The following is an 18,942-nucleotide window of genomic DNA, read 5'->3' as shown; positions in this document are numbered from 1 at the left end:
GACAGGACAGGCAGAAGGCAATAGGAGGCCCCCCCCATACAGCAGGTCGTGGAGGACACTGAGGTCTAGGCACCTCCATATCTCCCCCCCGGCCCCTGGTGGTCCACTCACCTGAGGCCATCTCAGGACCCGACTCTCCAGAGGGACCTCCTGGAGGCGGGGGAGGTGGCGGAGGCACTGGTCCATCTGCGCCAGGAGGCAGCGGTGGCGGCGGGGGTGGGGGTGGCAAGTCTCCCGGCAGCGGCGGTGGGGGTGGGGGCTCGGAGCCTCCAGGGAGGGGTGAGACCAGTGGGGGTGCCGAATGCGGGACTTCCTGCTGGTGGGGGAGGCTGGGAAGTGGGGGAGGTGGCGGTGGCGGTGGAGGTGGCGGTGGGGGTGCTCCTCCGGGAACCGGCTCTGCCGCAAGTGGGAGATCTGAGCCTGGAGAGAACCGAGAACCCAAAATGGGGGAGTATAGGGGAAGCGGAATCAAATTCTGGGCCTAGGTGGTCTCGCCTCCACCTCCCCTGCCTACGCATGCGCCCTGGATCCAGGTCTCCCATCCCCGCATCCACCTGAGCCACGCCCACAATCCTGAACCTACCTCTCCTACTCTCCTGGCGGGAGATGTCCCCAGGCTCCCCCTCCAGACCCTGGTTCCCCCCCACCCCACGCGGACCCCATCTTGCCGGAAGCTCCTGCTTACCTGGGCTGGGCGAGCGGGTGGGCACTCCCGGAGGAGTCGGGCCATCACTGCCGCTGGGAGTTGCCACAGCGACCGGAAGGATCTCGATGGAGACAGCATCCCCGGGCCCCCGCACGATACGGATTAACCCCTTCTCCTCCAGCTCCTCCACCTTCAGCTCCAGGGCGGAGGGCCGCGCCGGGACGGAGGTAGGCACTTTCTCAGGCTCAGGGGGACGCCTGGAGGCGCCCATGGAGGTCGCCTGGCTGAAGCGCTCCTGTGAGCCCCGGAGGAGAGAGGTCAGTGCCTCCGAGCAGGCCCAGGAGAGGAAGTGTCAAACCTAGAAGCCCCAACCGGTGAGTTCTTGGGAGGCTGGCCCGCCCCTGGCCCGGCCCCCTCTGCCCCCAGCCTCACCCGCAGGGTCTCCAACTCCTTTCGAGCCTGGCTTAGCTGCTTTTCCAGCTCGGCAATCTTGGCCATGGATTCGTTCTCCGCGTCCCGAAGCTTCTCTGTCAGCTGTGGCACAGCACATGGTGAGCTCCCACCCGCCGCTGGGCACTGGCACCGCCGGTGAGGGGGCGGCAGCAGGCACGCCTGCCTGCAGGGCTGGGGGAGGCTTCCGGATGTGCTTAGCACCGGGTGCCTGGCGGGTGGGCCGAGCCTGGCACTTGAACCCAAGTAGGTAAGATCCTGAGGGCACTGACGTTCTCTCGGGAGGAGGAACCCAGGCACCACTGAGGAGGGAGGTGGGTGGAGAGGAAACTGGGCTAGGACCACAGACAGGCACCTAGTTCCACCCAAGCCAGGGTGCCTGAGCGCAGGGAGAGAGGGGGGACCTGCCTACCTCAGAGGTCCCACAGGGTAGGAACCCAGCGAAGGCTCATTGAGAAAGACACCACAGGATTCAAGATTTGGATTCGGGTCAAAGTCAGGGGCCAGGCAGCCAGCCACCCCCTACTCACACCTAAAACCAAAGCCAAGTTCAGGAGCAGCTCTCACCAGGGCCACCTGCTCCTGCAGCTCCTCCATGTGTTCCAGCACAGCATTCTTGGTCTCCGTGTCCTCCAGCAGCGCACCCACATCAAAAACATTGTCCAAGTACGCTTGGATCTGCACCTGCAGCTTGTCGCTCTCCGTAAGCCGCAGCCTCTGTCCCCCAGATGGAAAGAGCAGGGTGAGGCCCGAGGTGAGAAGTCTTCCCCGCCTGGCCCGAAAGCCTGGAGGAAAGGGCCTGAGCCCCAGCCGGCTTTTTATTTTTTTTTTCTTATTGAGATATAATTCACATTCCATAAAATGCAGTATTTTAAAGCATGCAATTCAGTTTTTCGGTTTTTCGTATATTCACAGGGTTGTGCCATCATCACCACTGTCTCATTCCAGAACATTTTCATCCCCCCAGAAGAAACCCTGCTGTTAGCAGGCAGTCCTTACTCTCCCCTCCCCCCACCATTGGCGACTGCCAGCAGACCTTCTGCCTCTTCTGGACATTCACATAAAGGAATCATCCAGTACTTGGGCTTTTGTGTCTGGCTGCTTTCACTTAGCTTAATGCTTTCAAGGTTCATGCATGCGATGGCGTGTATCAGAACTTCAACCCCTTACATGGCTGAATAATATCCCCTCGTATGGTTAAATCTTCCCCTCTAGCTTTACACCTTTTGGCTTTTAGAAAAATCGAAATCCCAATCCAATCCCAAAGGCCTCCCGAAGGAATCGGGGTACCTGCAGCTTCTCTGCTCAGGCTGGACCAGGAAGCACCAAGGCCCTCTGCCCACCTTCTCCAGGGCAAGGAACTCCTCTAGGCCCTGGGCCCGTCCAACATGAGCCTGCTCCCACTTCTGCCCAGTATTTCCATGCTTCCCATTATGCTGTTGAGGCAGAACCTGTCTGAGGCTGATCCTCCCAAAGCCAGACAGGCCCAGGGCCACCCAGAGCCTGTTCCGGTGCCTGACATAACAGCTCCACAGACCGCGTGGCTAGAAGGTGGCAGAAAATGTTCTACCTCGTTTCTATTTAGAGTCATCGTTACCTTTATGATTCCCTCCTTGTACAGATGGGAAAAGTGAGACTCCCAGAGAAGAGACCCGTCCCGAGTCACATGGGCTTGGAAGTGGCAGACTCGGGATTTGAACCAGATCTGCCAACCTCAGCACCCATGCCGCTGAGCCCAGAGCCACACTCCACAGCTGCCTAGTGGTTAAATCCCAGTTGGTGGGGGGGATGCCAGGCTCACCTCCAAGTACAAGTCCAGGCCCAGGTGGGTGAACTCATATTGCAGGAAGACACGGAAGTTCATGTTCTCCACTGAGTGTACCACGATGTTGATGAACTGCATACAGGCCACCTGAGGAGCAGGCCCACAAGCAGGTCTGTGACCCTCCGGATGGGGGTGCCCCGAGCCTTCTGTTCCCCATTTACTCCCAAGTCTCTCCTTCTCCCCATTTCTCATTCCACTAACCCAGCTTTGCCCCTACCCACATTTCTTTTCCAGGTCCTCTCCTTCCAGCTTCCCTCTCCCACCAGTCACTCAAGAGCAGAGTCCAGAAGCTGGAGACCTGGGCCCCCTGGCTCCTCCTTACACCAAGGATAGCCAGACCCTCCCGAACTCACCATGAAGTCAATGTTGCTGTCCTCTTTCTGGAAATATTCCATCAGCTTTTCAAAGCGGTGCTGCTCTCCACATACCTGCATGGGGGAAATGGCTGTCACGAGGGCCCCAGCAACACAGCTCCCAAACCATTTCCAGCCACCACCTCGTGCTTCTACAGGCGCCTCCCCGCTAAATCAAAGTCAGGCCACTGCTCAAAACCTCCCCTCCCTCTCCATTCCCCCCCAACCCTCCCTTCACATATTGCACTGGCCACACTGCTGTCCTGGCACCTTCCCACCTCAGGACCTTTGCACCTGCTGTTCCGTCGGCCTGGTGTGCTCTTACTTGAGATCCCCACCACACCAAGCCTCTCACTTCCCTCACAGCTTTGCTCAAACTTCACCATCTCCACGAGGCCTCCCTGCCCACCCTGTGACCCGTTCTTCCTGCCCTTCCAGCGACCTGGACTTATTCCTCAGAGCGTCCACCATTCTCAGACATATTATGTAATCTGCTCATTTAGTGTATTGTTCATTATCTGTTCTCCCCTGCCTTCTTTGTTTCTTTTGCTCACTGATGCAACCCAAGGGCCCACTCTGTGCCTGACACATAGTAGGCACTCAACAAATATTATTAAGGGCATGAATGACCAAATCCCACCTTATGCATCATATTCTCATGCATCTACTTAACCAGAGTCCGCAGAGGTGTATTCAAGGAACTCTGAGATGCATGGGCCAAGTCCAGTCTGGATCCGGCCAGTCTGAGAGTCAGAGGTTCAGCAGATCCCCATAGTTGTCCCTGTCGCCCCAGGCAGTGCCCCTACGTGACCTGGTACCTGACCTTGAAAGCTTCCCCCTTCCAGCTTATCCCCACCCTGCGCTCCCCAAATGCCCACCGAGCCCTCCCGGCTGCCCCCAGCAGAGGCCACAACTGCCAACCACAGGACTCCAAGGGACCCCAGAGAGCAAGCACCCTTTGGGGGTGGGGGGTCTCAGTACCTCCTTGAAGTTGTCAAAGGCCGCCAGGATGATGTCATGCCCTCCTCGCACCAGGCACACGGCCGCCAGCAGCTCCAACACCAGAGCCTTGGTCCTGGGGACAAGGGAGCCAGTTTATCCCTTGAAAGTGGGCCCCACAGTAAGGGGAGGGGGTGGGCCAGACTGGGGGAGGACAGTGAGGGCAGCTGATGGGAAGTAGGGCTGGGATGAGCCTGGCCAGTAGTTCTGAGAACTGGGGAGCAGAGTAGGCAAGGGGTCAAGTGGCAGGAGACTCTAGATGTGGAGAAAGGTGAGGGGCCCAGGCCTCACCTGGGGTTCTTGTTGTTGAGGCTCAGAGCAATCTCATTGACACAGGCCGGGTGGGTCATGACGAGGCTGAAGCCAGACTGGGGAGAGAGGAAAGGTCAGCTCCTCCAGGCAGACCCCCAGGACTGCCAGCACTGTCGCATCCAGAGCCTCAGGCACTGGCAGGGTTCCTGCCTTCTGGTCTCACTGCCTTCCGGCCTGGGAAGTTCTTTATAGCCTTTTCTGTGGCTGCCAAAGCCTGGTCCCTCTTTTGAAATAACTTTGTTCAAAAGCCAGTGTCAGGATTCAGCACCCCAGAAACAGGGAGTCCTCAAAGGCCTGCTAAGTAAAGGAGGGCAGGCGGCACCAATCACTGCTCCAGACAAAATCACCCAGAGCGGCCGTCCCTGAGTTCGCTGTGCTCAGCCTTCTCTGGTGGCTGTGCTTAGGTCCCTGCCGGAGGCATGTCCATGACCCCAGTCATGTCCAGTGCAGTCCAGAGGGCCCAGCCAGGAGGGGACAGAAATCTGGGCTTCCCCTCAAGCCTCAAGAAGCTCAACAGCCCCCATCCCTAGGGCTCTCCAGTGGGGAACAAGGTCGGGGGGCGGGACAGTGAGTCCCTGAACCTCGGCAGCTGAGGCAGCCCCAGGTGAGGACAGACCCAACTCCCAGGTACCCCGGTGCCTCACGCCCTCTGACCAACCTGGTAGTTCATGATGGCACGCAAACACATGATACACACGTGGACGTCATCTTTCTGACTGACGATGCGAGAATTCCGCAGGGCCTTCCTGCTGTGGGCAGGGGTCAGCCTGGGTCGGGTAGGGGGGAGGCAGCAGGGGTCAGAGTCCTACACCAGGCTTCCCACAACTACCCGCCCACCCCAGGCACATCTGGAACATTCGGCAACTGATTCCCATCCACCCAACCAAACAGGCCACTGGAGGGCAGGAAGGTTCCCTCGGTCCCTAGGACTCGGGCCTGGCATGCTGCAAGGGGGGCAGAGGGAGTGAGGAAGACCCTTAAGAGCAACTTGGCATCAATAAGCGTTGTTATGGGGCGCTGGGGTGGCTCAGTAGGTTAAGCCTCTGCCTTTGGCTCAGGTCATGATCCCAGGGTCCTAGGATTGAGCCCCACATCGGGCTCTCTGCTCTGCCTACTTGTGATCTCTGTCTGTCAAATAAATAGATAAAATCTTTAAAAAAAAAAAAAAAAGAAAGAAAGAAAGAAAAAAGAAAGTACAAAAAGCGTTGCTGTGCTGTGGGGGTAGACAGCCTAGAGAGGGAAGACAGCCAACGCTTGGAAACCACCATGGAAATGCTCTCCACAAGGGGGCGCTCCCAGCGTCCTGGGCTTATGGGCCATCTCCAAAGGCCAACTCTGAATTCAGATGGTCTGGGTTCCAATCGCAGGTCTCCACTTACACTTGGTGAGTTTACTTGATCACCCTGTGCCTCTGTTTCCTCATTTGTAAAATAGGAATGGTAATAATAGTACCTTCCTGATAGGGTTTGGGGGACTATGAAATAAGCCTGGAACAGTGCCTGATACATAGTAAATGCTATGAGTGTCCCCGATTATTCTTTACTAAGAAATATGTGATTTGTGATTCTTTTTCATTGTTGCAGAACTGCCAATCATGACTTCCACATCAGTGCGTCTTGACAATTCTATCACATTTCCAACAACACCAGGAAGCCCCACCTCCTCCCTCCAACTGCCACATTGTCCTTCTGTCATTACTCAGATAGGCCTGAGTCTTTGCTTAGGCTGTTCCTCCCACCTGGAATGCCCCTCCCTGTCCCCACCACTGCCCGTAGAGCCCGTATCCATCTGCGAGACATTATTCCAGAGCTATCTCTCCCAGTAGCCACCTCCCCTCTCAGAACTCCTGCTCACACCTCCATGAGAGCCTGTCAAATACTGTCCCCTTCTAGACCAAGGGCTCCCAAGGGCAGGGTGATCTGTTTCCTGAGCACCTGACACCATGCCTAATACATAGCAAAGGCTAAAAAATATTTGTTGAATGAATGAGCAAACAAAGAAACATATTGTGAGGGTTTGGGGCTTAATGTGAAATTGGGCCCATAGACCAATGTTGGAAGGATAGAAACTGGGGGTCCACATGAGGCGCCTGGGCTGTCTCCTTCCCTCTCCCTGCCTCCCAGCAGGATGTCCTACATTAGGGTGGGGAGGCTAGCCAGAACAGGTGAACCCAGGGGTGTCAGCTGAACACCCTACCCCACCCCCACCCAGGGAGCCAACCAGGCATGCACCTGCCCCCAGGTGGCTACGTACCGGGGAGAGGGGGGGCACCTGGAGGCCGCACAGGAAAGAAGAGGGGGTTAGAAGGGTACAAGGCAGGTCTCACCAACCCAGAAACACCTTCCTTATCCCAGACCCACCCAGATTCCAGTTTGTAGGTGCCCACCCCTGGAAGGCTTCATAACACGCCCATCTCTCAAGCCCTGCTTGAGGCCCTTACTGGGACCCCCAATGCCAGGCTGCTGCTCCCACCACCTCCAAGGGCCTGGGGTGGGGCTGGCAGGGTGCAGCAGTCTAGGGGTGAAGCCTCTCTTCCCCCCACCATCCTGCAAGGGGCCCCACATACTTGATGGTCAGGTGGCGGCTCTTGGACTGGGGAGGCAAGGCCGAGGGCGGCCCCTTGCTGAGATCTTCCACAGACTGCTCCAGGGGCTTGCTCCTCTCCGAGGCGGGGACCCCATTGTCTGCGCTCTCCATGTCATACCTGCAGGGGTTGGATGGGGTTGGGTGGCCCGCGGCTCAGTGGTCCTTGAGAGCAGGGCGAGGGATGCTGAGGGGAGAGATGGACGGACACGCAGGGGAGACCAGGGGCTGTTCTCGGCACTCTGATGGGCAGAGGAGGGGGCCGAGGAAGTCCCAGGTCCCAGCTGGCCACCCCAGGCCATGTCCCTCCCTATCCACGCAGGCCCTGAGGAAGTGGCATCACCCACCACAGGGGTGTGGTGCGTGTGAGCTCCAGGGCGGCACTGCTTGGACGCGGCCAGAGGCATGGACAAGGGACAGGAAAGCACAGACCCGGGCTCTGAGGAGTCGTGTGAGGGCGGGTGCAGGGGGCTTACGTGACGGAGCACTGGGCAAAGGCCAGGTACTCGAGGAGCACATCCAGGCCGCGGTTCTCCTCATTGAGGAACTCCTCCACCCACCTGCAGGGCACAGGGCTCCCTGAGCTCCAGCCAGGAGAGAGGTCCTGCCCAGGCTGGGCATGGAACAGGCACAGCCAGGGCCCATCCCCGGTAGTAAGGGGAGCAGCAACGGGAAGCCCCAGGAGCCCGCCTGGGGGCAGCGCTGTCCCAGGCCCCGGAGAGGGAAATTGAGCCCTTGCATACCCAATATGGTTTGTCCTCAGGGAGATCTCCAGCTCCCGCAGAACCTGTGTGGACTCCTGAACTCGCCTCTTAAACTGGGGACCAAGAACAAGAGAGTCTGGTGGGTGAAGCCCAGGGCCTCCCACAGGCTCGCTGAGCGTGGAGGCAGCAGCCAGCAGCCCGCAGCCCCTGCCCGCCCCCCACGACTGGCCTTTCACGCTCAGCCTCCCACACCACCTCCACACACCTGCCTGGCAGATCAAGCATCTCAGGCTACACATGGCCCCGTACACGGATGAACACGGTGCACACACAGACCTCCACACACACAGACACAAGGCACACGCGCGCACACACGCACATCCATACACAAGCACCGTGGGTACAGATATGACACCAGTGCATCCACACATGGACACACGGGGTGCACACACCACTATATACGGACCCAAGGGTACACACTCACAACCATATGTGGACACAAAAGCATGCACATAGTACACACACACCCACGCACGGCCGCATGGTACACACACACACTGGAGCGCACACACGAGTGGACCCACGTAAGCATCCGCAGCTGGGCCGAGCAGACTGCCCCGGGCCCCCTCCAGCCCCTAAAAATAAACACCCACACTCACACACATACCCACAAAGTCCACCAAAAAGCTGATTCACACAGTTAACTCCAGCTGCCCAGAGCTTGGCAGGTGCAAGGGAAAAGGGACAGAGAAAAAGGGGGAGACATATACCCCCAGGTTAGACATCCAGTCCGTCGCTACCTTGCGGCCGACCCCACCAGTTTCCAGGTAGCTCTTCAGCTTCTGGATATAGGCGGTGGGAGGGTTCTTGACTTGAAACCGCTCCTGGGGAGATGGAGTGGGGTGAACAGGAAACCAGCCACAGCTACCCCAGCCCTTGCCCCAGAATCCCATCCTCAGCTCTGACCCCAGGCCCCAGGCTCTCCAGGCTCTGAAATAACAAAGGTCTAACTAAACCACCCACCAGGGCACGTTAGAAGACCCCAGTTCTGAACCTTCCCCACCCAGATCCCCCAGATAACGCCCAGCCACGCCCCTCAGCCTCCCACTTCTCCCAGGCTTCTGAGTCCCCAACCTGAGATGCCAGGCCAAGTGGCAGAGACCCCAAACACAGCCCCCTCCAAAGCAGCTCCCTGCCCTCCCTCCGTGGCCCAGCCCGCTCATCCCATTCCGGTCCATTAGCAGGAGCCGAAGGCCCAGCCCTCGCTCCCAGGGGAGGCTCCTTGCTCCCCAGCTCCCCGCCCCCTGCCTCCCTCCCTCCCCGAAGGACTGCAGCAGCCAGGCCCCACCCTGGCCCAGCCAAGGGAGAGGGGCCTTCCCTGCTACCACGGACAGCAGCCCTAGAAGCCAGAGAGGCAAGGGCAGCCAGGGAGCCACGGAGGTGGCAAAGCCAGGTGCCCAAGCACCAGGAGACGGAGCGTCTCATTCTCACTCTGCCACTTGGGAACGGCTACCTTTGGGTTGTTGCTTGGTTGACAGTAGCTCCTCTGGCCCCCAGGAAAGGAGGGACAGGGATCCTGCCCCTTCCTCCTCACCTCCCATGGGGTCAAAGAGGCCCAGCCCTGGGGTTGCCCCCTCTCCTCCCCAGCCCTGAGCTGGAGGGTCAACAGAGGCTGCTCCAAGAAGCTCCACAAGGAGGACGGTGACGTGGCTGGACTGGATGCACCGGCGGCCCGCACTACCCCTGCCAGCCCTTCAGAAGGCGGACCCAGCCCTGCTAGGGACTCACAAGGTCCCTGGGGAGACGCATGTCCGAGGGAAGGAGACCCCAGAGTCTTGAAGACACCCCCAGCACACTCTGGAGAAGCTACGCAGGCCTCTGGGCAGGGTCTTGGCCCCCTGGGCAATGTGGCAGTGCCCCCCTCTCCTGCCAGCCCCAGCCTGGCCAGGGCAATGTACCCCGCTGCCAGAAGGGGCCTGGGACCCACCTGGTCACAGATGAGCTCCCACTTCTTCTCGTTGTCATACTGGCTCAGAAGCTGCACCTTGTCCGGCGGCAAGTTCATGCAGTTCTGGGGTGGGGGAAGAGACAAGGGAATGACCTTGAGCCTGGGCCCCCAGTGGGAGGAACAAGGTATGGGCATTTTCAGAGGAGCCATGAGGGGTCAGGTCCCTAGGACATCTGTCATCCACGTGAATCCCCGTCACCCTCTCTCCCTGGGATATAAGCAGCATTAGTCAATGAGAAAACCGAGGCCCAAAGGCAGAGCACCTTCCCCTTGGCCCAAAGCTAGAAAGCGACACTGGGATTTGGCCCTGAGTCTGCCTGACCCCAGAGCCTGGGCTCTGTCAGCCATACCCCACCTCCCCGGAGCATCTGCTGTGACACTCGGCGCATGGGTTCTCAGCCTAACTTCTGGGACCTCCAGCAGCCCTGGACTCACTTCCCCATGTGCCATAAGGGGGTACCATCTCTTCTCCCACTTGGGCAGGCTCCATCTCCAGCCACAGGAGCTGTGGCCCACTCCTGCGTGCCACCAGAAACCACGGGGACTGCGTGCGGTCCCGGCCCAGGGCACCAGTGTCTCACACACACCGGGAAATCTCTTGCCAGGATGGCATCGGACGTCTCCTGCTCAACCCTCTCCAGCCCCCTCCGTCCTCATCACTTCTGGAAGGAGGAGACTGACACGAACCAAGGGAGCTAGTCAGACAGGCAGGGAATTCCAAGCAGGCCCATCACAGCTGCACGGGCAGGGGGATTCCTGGGGAAGGCCACCCCGCCACAGGAACTGGGGCCAGCAGCCGACACGCTGGGTCCGTGGGGCTGGTGGCCCAGGCTGGGACTCCCCTCAGGAGCTACGAAAGGTCAGCCTTGCTCTGCCTGGTCCTCCTCCCCCAGCCACAGACGTGCCTGGCCAGCTTCTCCTTCCCAGGGCAGACACAGGGTCCTGTCCCCTGCCACCAGCTCCAGGGGGTCCCTGGCCCCCTTGAACTTGGTGTGTCTTCCTAATAGACACAGAAGATGGCCCCGGTTGACCCCAATTCCATAATCCCCAGGCTAAAAACAGTCTCCTGTGAGTCAGGCCCTAAAAACAGTTCTTGCCCTCAAGGAGTTCTGTCCCACTGGGGCTGTGGGAGTCCCCAGGAAGCCCCAGCCCAGAGTCAAGAGGCCCCTGTCACCAGCTCTGGTGGCTCAGGACGCATCCTCAGTCACGTGGGCCTGAGAGGAGGCCCAGCTGGAGCACAGAGGGGGCCACACCCACCCGAGGCTCCGTAGCCAGCTTCCTCTCTGGGGTGTCGGGCCCAGTTCTGGCGCTCTGGCCAGACCTCACCCCCCAAAAACAATCACTGCCTTGGGTCAGTCCCAGACAACAGGAAGCTGGGTGCTCTCAGCCCTCATTGCCCAAGCTTTCCGGCCGGGGCCCCACTTGAGAGGTGAAACTGCCTACCCACCGGGCCCCCCAGGCCAGCTGGGGATGGGGATACGTCATTCTTCTCCCCATTGCGAAAGTGAGCCCCTGGATGAGGGAAACCGCTGCTGCCTCATCTGCTGCCCTCCCCCAAGGCGCCAGTGGCCAGAACAGCTCCTGCCACCACAGCACCGACTGCCCACGAAAGGCCCTTGGAGGAGGGGGAAGGCCTCCCAGGACCACTCTCCATCCCCGTCTCTCTCTCTCCTTGGTCTCTCCTGATCCATCCCCACCCCACGGAGATCCACAGTGGCGCAAGGCAGAGCAGGGCAAGGCTTAGGGGGAAGGAGGCAGCCAGGGGGCCACCAGTGTCAGGGAAAATGGAACAGTGGCCGACTCGGAGAGGGGGGTGGCAGGGAAGGGAGGTGAGCAGGAGCGAGAAGGGTGAATAAGCTCCAGCAACAGAGCCTTACAGGGACAGCTGCTTCCCAACAGGGGTCTTTCCAAGCCATCCCCCACCCCAGGGATCTGTCTGGTTCCTGGAATGGCCCCAGTGACCCTTCTAGAGGCCACAACTAATGCTAATAATGTCCCTAATAAATGTGGTAGCCAGCTCTGCCTGGACGCTTATCATGCCTGGCACTGCTCTGAGCCCCACCCCCCACGCAGGGGACACCCTCGCCACCATCGGCACCATTGGTCCCATCTTACAAGTACAAGGACAGATTAGTTTAATGACCTGCCCAAGGTTACAAAGCCAGGAAGCGGGCAGCCAGGCCAGCTTTGAGCTCAGAGCTGACTATGAACCAGTGTCCTGGCCCTCTTCCTTGGGGTCTCTTCCCGGGGTTATTCCTGGGGAGGGGGAGGCCTCTGCGGCAGGGTCCACCTGTCTCTGACCACGGTGGCGGGCAGGCCACTCCTTTGCCCCTTCCCCACCTGGGCATGCTCAAGCCCCCGAGGCTACTTGCCCGCCTGCCAGACGGGCTAAATTTAGGCTCGGAAATCAGAAATAGCCATGACAGCGTGGAGAGCTAATGAGCAGCTGTTCCTCACTGGGCCCACCGAGGAGACAGGGACCCTGAGGAGCATGACAGGAACCAGAGGGTGCCACTCGCTCAGGGAGGAGCAAAACCCTCCTAGAAAATCAAGCCCTAGACCCCAGACTCAGGGCCCTTGGCAATGAGGCAGTCCATGGGGTGGGGGGCTGGGAGAGGAGCCGAGGGTTGGCTGACGCGCTCCCATGGGACAGGAAAGGACAGGGAAGGCCAGGTGTGGTGGGGGGACACTTGCCTCCTGTGAGGGGACAGGGGGTGGAGGAAGAACCTGGGCCGGATTCAGAAGATCCAGCTTCTGGGCCCACCTAGCCTGCCGACTTCTCTGTCTCCTTGAGCCTCAGCTTTCCCCTCCATAAAATAGGCACACTTCCCTTCTGCCTCACGGCGCCCAGAGCTCCTGGAAATACTCAGGGAGAAGCTGTGTTTTGATGTAATAATACTTTCCAGTGAGCACACTGTGAAAGAGGCGTCTCCTAGACTGGGGGGTGTGGGGGGAGGGCACTGAAGACCCCGAGGGAGGGCCGGTGGGACGAGCAGAAGTCTGTGAATACATCCAGACCCAACAGACCTCCCTCCGAGGCTTGGCTTGAACTGACCCTCCAGGCCCCCTTTCCCTGCTGCCCTTGAGGCTTTGGGTCAGAGGAAGAGGGAGAAATGACCCATCTTCTGAGGGCGTGGACAGGAAAAGGAGCTGATTCCCCAAACTTTCTGTTAGAATGTGTGGGGCCCGTCCTGCCTCCCTGCCCCTCCGTCCTGAGGACCAAGAGGGGCCTCCAGCCTCGCTACTCCAAGACCAGCCCCTGGCAAGCTCTGCCTCGACCCACTGCCCCCCGCCAAGTGCTGACATCTGGAGGGGTCTCCCTGGAGACTGAGCGGCTCTGTCTGCCTCGGGACACAGCCACACCCTCCGGTTTCACTTTCAGCTTGGGCTCAGACTCTGCCCCGGCCTACCTGCCCACCCTCTCCTCATGATGTCTGGCCCTTTGAGTCCCAGAATGCCCTTGAACTTGGCAACCAGGCCCAGTCTCAGACCAGCCCTCCAGGGCCTCCATAACCTGATGGGCCCAGAAGCCAGGAAGTGCACCCCCCGCCCCCATTTCCCCATGCATCTCCCCTCGGCCCTCCTCTCCATGGCCTCGATCTTGGTTTTTAGAGCTCTCAGTGCATCTCCAAAACCAATCCATTTTGTCCAAGTTTTTAAATCCCAGTATATAGATTTTCTGGGGCAGTTAGAGGCAATCCCAGACTTAGAAGAGAGCTCTGGGCCGATTGGCCCCAGGATTAGGTACTAAGAACCCCAATATGTTCACAGCTTCTCCCATCAGGGTTGAAGGGTCCCCATGGCGGGGACAAGGGCAAGTTAGATGGGAGCCAGGATGGCAGGCACTGCCCAGACGATCCAGGCCCTGGGGGGAGAATTACAGCAACGACAGTAAATATTCCCCAAATGTCCATGCTGGGTTAAGGGCCATTCCAAGTGCTTTCTATCTACCTATCACTTAAACCTCCAAAAGAAGCTTACACAGCAAATACCCTGATGATCCCCATTCCACAAAGGGAAAACTGAGGCACAGAGTGATGATCCCCATTTCACAAAGGGGAAACTGAGGCACCGAGCGATGAAGTCGCTTGCCCAAGCTGAACTGATTGGCAAGCTGGTTCAAGAACACTCGGTTCCCTTCTCACTGAGGGCAGCAAGAAATGTTGAGTCCCAAGCCCCCAGGGTCTCCTGCAGACAGCCTGGCCCCGGTCCCCCCCACTGCCCCCACCCCCCGTCTGAGGAACCAAGAACAGCCAGCCCCACTTCCTGCCACCCAGCACCCTACGCTTCCTGTTGTTGCCCACACTGAGCTCTTACTCACTGGGGAACCCCCCCCCCAACCCAAGCACACCGTCTCTCAGAGGGAAGTGGAGGCCTCCCCACCCCCTCCCCATGTGCACACAGCTACCGTTAGCACCAGCACTGCCCCACCCTTCAGGAGAGGTGGGCCCTCCCTCTCGTGGTTTCCGGCCGCCAGGCAGTCTTGGGTCTAGGCCCCAGTGTTGCGGACCTGCATGATGGCAGCGAGGGCAGCCTGGCCTGTGATGGCTGAAGTTGGCAGCCTTGGTGGATGTCGGTCATGGAGGTGGGAAGCGGAGCAAGGCACAGTCTAGAAGGGTCTAGAAGGCCTCCAGTTTGGAGAGGGCCCCACCCTCTCCCATGTCATCCCCTTCCTCAGCGTCAGGGAGAGTTTCTGGAGCACCTGCTCTGTGTCTGGCAAACTCCACTTAATCGTTCAACGGTCGGTCCGCAGAGGCCAGCCTCTTTCTACCCGTGGGGATAACTGAAGCCCAGAGAGGTCAAGTAACTTGCTCAAGGTCACCCAGGTAGTAAGTGGCAAAGAGAAAACCCAACCCCCCAGCGTAATAACTCAAAGCTCAGGAAGTTACTCTGCCTTTCCCTCCAGTGACCTTTGGCCTTCTCAGGGGCGAGGAGGCCTGAGCCACCTTCCAGGGCCCCATGCGCCTGGGAAAAATGCAGAGGTAGCCCCCAGAACAGCTCCACCTGCTCCTGCCCGTCTCACCCAGCTCTTTGCCAACTGGACCCAGATGTCCCCATGAATCATGCCTACCACATCCCTGGGTTTCCAGGGTCAGCATGTGCCAGCCAGGCCCGCTAAGAATGTCACCCACCAGCGCCTGCCCAGCCCAGCATGTGCCCACTTGCCCACAGCCCCACTGGGGTTCTCCGTGTAAGGCACCTCAGAGAAGAGAGGTCCAGGGCCTGATCACCCCTATCTACAGCTACATGTCCCCAAACTTCATCTGCCTCACGCCAGAGAAGTGCACTGGCCAACACAGTGTAGGCCAGGGAGTTCAGAGAAAGGGTCCCGCTGAAAGCAGGACCTTCAGGATCCACACCGTGCGTGGGGCCATCCTGACCTCCCCACACAGCCTCCCCCAATGTCTATACCCCTGGACACATGCTAAGGGCATGTCAGGGGGCTAAGCCCCAGCAGGAAAACTCATCTCTGAATGGTTCAGCCTCCATGTCGGTCAGCATCACCCTTGACCTCCAGCCCAACATCCGGGGCACCTTCCCTTGGTCCCTTGGCCCCAAGGTCACAGGCTCCTCCCTGACCAGACAGATCAGGGGTATCCTATGCCTGGCCAGAAGCATGAACTTCTGGAAGGCCTGGAAAGAGTGCCTTGTCATCCCAAACCCCGACCCTTACAGGGGAAGGTGTGCAAGGAAGACACGAGCCTTGGGCACAGTGTAGGAGAGGCGAGAGCCTGGCGTCTGGCGGGCTGGTTTTCCCACCATTACAGCAGGCCCATGTCTCTGGGCAGCCATCGCTCCTCCACTGTTGCTAAGGCAGCAGCCGGAAAACCCTGGCTCAACCTGCTCTTCCTCCCCACCCCCTTTTTAAGCAGGGGCACCCCTCTCTCTCACAGCCTCCTTAGAAAATTAGCCCGCCCCCCTGCCTGGGAGAAAGGCCACGGCAGGGAAAGGGAGAGAGAGCTCCATCTCCTGTCTGGCGTAGGCCTTGGTGGGAGCACCCTTCACCCACAGCCAGGAGCCAAGGCATGGTTTGGGGTCTCAGGATCCTACTCCCCACCAGCGACCAAAGGGCTGCCATTAAGCTAAAGGAAGAGCTCCCCTGGGGGTATGTGACAATATGCAAAGGGGCTATGCTTTTGCTGTCAAGACTCGGGGATTCCTGGCGGGCAGTGGGCCCATCACTCAGCTGTCTGAGGCTCTCCTCCTCCTCTCAGACAGTCAGTAAGGACAGGACTCCTCTCTGGCCATGGAGGCAGAGCTCTGATGGAGACGCGCCCTGCAATACTGCTTGCCAGGCTCGTGGTTTCAGCCAAATATTTAGCCCAGGCAGCTGCAGGCAGGGGCCAAGGCCGTCAGCCCAGGGCGGGGCTCATGCCCCTGTCGGTGGGGAGTGAGGGGAGCCAGGTTCTTAGCCAAGCGACCTTGGGTGGGGTGTGTTCTGCTCACACAAGACAAGGGACAGACTGATCCCTCCCCAGAAAGAAGGCCAAGTGTAAACACAGTGGGGTTCCTGCGGGCTGGGGTGGAAAGCTGAGCCCCAATGGGTGCTGCTGCCCTAGATTTCTACCCAGCCACCGCTGCTTTCTCCACCAAGACACCCTCTCAGACCCGGCCCTGGGCCTCCGCCCTCCATGCCCTGGTACTCAGGGACTCCCAAAGGCGGTTAGCATCAGACTCAGTCAATCAGAGCTAAGGCCAAAACACCGAGCAGGGCAATCAAGAACTACACATGCATCAGAAACTCACCATTTGACTTTTGGATTTCCCACTGGTCTGAATTATTCACACCGCTCCTGCCCACTAATGTGTACCTAACAGAGAGTGGACAGGGGCCGAAACCTCACTCTGACAGTCTGGCCCACCCCTGTCCACAGACACACACTTAAGGGGGAAGGACAGACCTATACCCCCCCCCCACGTCAGGCTGGCAGGGGTCCAGGGATCCACCACCAACTCAGGCTCCCCAGATGGTCCCCCAGAGACTGTCTCTCCTCATTCTCCCCCTCCCCCATCTGCTCAGCTCAGCTCAGCTTTGCCAGGCCATGGGTTTGGGGAAAGGAAAACGGGTGGAGAGATGGGGTAATCAGGGCCTGACCCGGTGTGAGGTGTCCCTCCGGGTCCCTCCCTCTCCCCAAGCAAGCAAGGTGCCTTCACAAGGATGGACCAGATCCCACTCTACGTGATAGCTCCTCCTAGCCTTCCTTCTGGGAGGGGGGTGGCCAAGATTTCTAGAAACTCTGATGAGGGGCCACGCGGAGAATCTGGCAAGTACTGCCCAGTGACGGGCCAAGGGAGGGGAAATGATGTCAAGGAGGTGGAAGGGACAAAGGACTGAGCACTGCCACACACCAGCTTTGCTCCACTGCCTAAGTCTCCCTTGGGCTCCCACGCTCAGACCTGCAATGCCAGCCTGCTTAGGCTGCGAAGTGCCCCTGGGAAAAAGCACGGCCTCATTCGCCTGTCACCCAGAGTCCAGCAAGGGAGCTGACAGCAGACAGGCCACCAGGCAATTAGTTAGAGAAGGGAGCCTGGGCCAAGGCTGAGGGAAGTGAGAATGAGTGGCCCTTCCCCCTCCCTACTTCTGCCTCCCACCAGGTCTTAGGGAGCCCTGATTTTGCTCTGAAGCCCCTCCCCAAACACATCCTGACTGCTTCCAGGCTCAGCCCCAGCTGATGGCTCTCTCCCCAGGGGCTTAGTCTCCGAGCCCCCCAATTCCTCCAGCAGGCGATAGTGGGGAAGGTGAGTTGACAGGGGTTTCCAGAATTCTGAACCACCCCAAACCAGAGTGGTCAACCCATCCTGACCCCACCCCTCCTGACCTTAATCCCTTCAGTGGGCAGGAGGAAATGCCCAAGATAAGGACCCACAGGCAATCTCTCCTGCACAGGTCGAGGGTGAGAAACACAGACGCTCCCTCTGCATGATCTGAGGACCCAGCTCCCAGCTGCCCAGGCACAAACGAATCAGGACCGAACACCTGAACTCGGTCTCCAGCTCCCAGCACGTTAAGATGTGACCCGTCCATCTTTAGCCCTGAGACACCAGCAGATGCTCCAGACCTGCGCCCGGTGGCCCGGCATGCGTGCAGTGCGGAAGGGGATCCCCCCGGGGACCCCCTTGCCTGCTAGGCTCCCAACTTCCTCGCAGGACATTTTTGTTTAGACCTTTAGACCCAGGAGCGCCAGGGAAGGGGGTGTCTTGGGGAGGCAGACTGGGCGACTGCAGAAGAAAGTTTTGGGGGGGGAGAGTGCTAAGTCACTCTGAAAGCACCCACGGTCACTCCCACCCCCTGTAGGGGCAGCCACTGGGCCAGGGATCTCCAAGCGGTACCTGAGCCCCCGGCGGCGGGGACGCGTGCCGAGCTCCCGCCGCCCCCCGCCCGCGCCCAGCGCGCAGCGGGTCACACTCACCAGAACCCGGTTAAACCTCTCTTCCAGCTCTTGCGCCGCGGGCATCGGCTGCTTGGGCGCCGCGGGCTGCTTGGGGGACGGCGCGGCGGGGCCCGCTGGCTGCTCCGCGCTGCCTGCCGCGTTGCCCATGGTGGTCCCCACCCAGTCGGCCAGGCGCCTCCAGCCTCGGAAATCCAGCTTTCCGGGGGACCGGGGACGCGGCTGAGGGCCTAGGGGTGAAGGGGGGGTGAGCAGGGCAGCGGCGGGCGGCTGCGGCGCGGGCTCGGCTCGGCGGCGCTCGGCTCAGCGGCGCGCAAGGGCCGGGGCGCGGCGTCCCATCGGGGCGGCCCCGTCCGAGGAGCCGGGCGGCGAGCTGCGGGGTGGGGGGAGGAAGTCAGGCTGCAGGCCGCCGGGGCCAGAGGGCTGGGCCGGGGGCAGGAAGCTGCGGCGCGGGCTCCCCCCTCGGCGATTTTCTAACTTCTGCTGTCGCTCCCCGAGCGCGCAAACCGCATTTCGCCGCCGCCGCCGCTACGCACCCGGCCCCCGGGGGGCGGGCTGCAGGGAGGGGGCGGGCGCGGGGCGCGGGCCGGGGGTCCGCCGCAGCCATGGCGCGGCGGGGAGGGGGCGGCCGACCCGCTTCACCTGCCGCAGAGGGGGCGGCGGGCGCCGCTT

At 60.0% G+C, this 18,942-nt stretch overlaps 1 protein-coding gene across 8 annotated transcripts in view; it reads right to left on the bottom strand.

The window, feature by feature from the left end:
• The window catches only part of FMNL1 (formin like 1), a 24,919-nt gene extending 5,977 nt beyond the window's left edge, over window positions 1–18,942 (bottom strand). For 2 of the 8 annotated variants that reach the window (XM_082706449.1, XM_082706448.1), the window contains exons 1-16: window positions 18,292–18,810; window positions 9,860–9,943; window positions 8,643–8,756; window positions 7,912–7,985; window positions 7,645–7,728; window positions 7,152–7,289; window positions 6,839–6,856; window positions 5,244–5,352; window positions 4,565–4,641; window positions 4,256–4,349; window positions 3,275–3,349; window positions 2,898–3,008; window positions 1,664–1,813; window positions 1,079–1,180; window positions 686–941; window positions 112–420 (exon numbers count right to left, since the gene is read on the bottom strand). In XM_082706449.1, the coding sequence (XP_082562575.1) occupies window positions 112–420; window positions 686–941; window positions 1,079–1,180; window positions 1,664–1,813; window positions 2,898–3,008; window positions 3,275–3,349; window positions 4,256–4,349; window positions 4,565–4,641; window positions 5,244–5,352; window positions 6,839–6,856; window positions 7,152–7,289; window positions 7,645–7,728; window positions 7,912–7,985; window positions 8,643–8,756; window positions 9,860–9,943; window positions 18,292–18,420 (1,924 nt within the window). In that variant the 5' untranslated portion in view covers window positions 18,421–18,810. Of the gene's footprint in view, window positions 1–111; window positions 421–685; window positions 942–1,078; window positions 1,181–1,663; window positions 1,814–2,897; window positions 3,009–3,274; window positions 3,350–4,255; window positions 4,350–4,564; window positions 4,642–5,243; window positions 5,353–6,838; window positions 6,857–7,151; window positions 7,290–7,644; window positions 7,729–7,911; window positions 7,986–8,642; window positions 8,757–9,859; window positions 9,944–18,291 lie in introns of all 8 variants that reach the window. The other 6 variants (XM_082706451.1, XM_082706453.1, XM_082706450.1 and 3 more) reach the window with 6 other exon arrangements.

This window comes from Mustela nivalis, assembly GCF_964662115.1.
Source record: "Mustela nivalis genome assembly, chromosome: 17".
Classification (NCBI taxonomy): Eukaryota; Metazoa; Chordata; class Mammalia; order Carnivora; family Mustelidae; genus Mustela; species Mustela nivalis.
The sequence above is the reverse complement of the archived record's forward strand: the minus strand, read 5'-3'. Positions and strand labels throughout refer to the sequence as shown.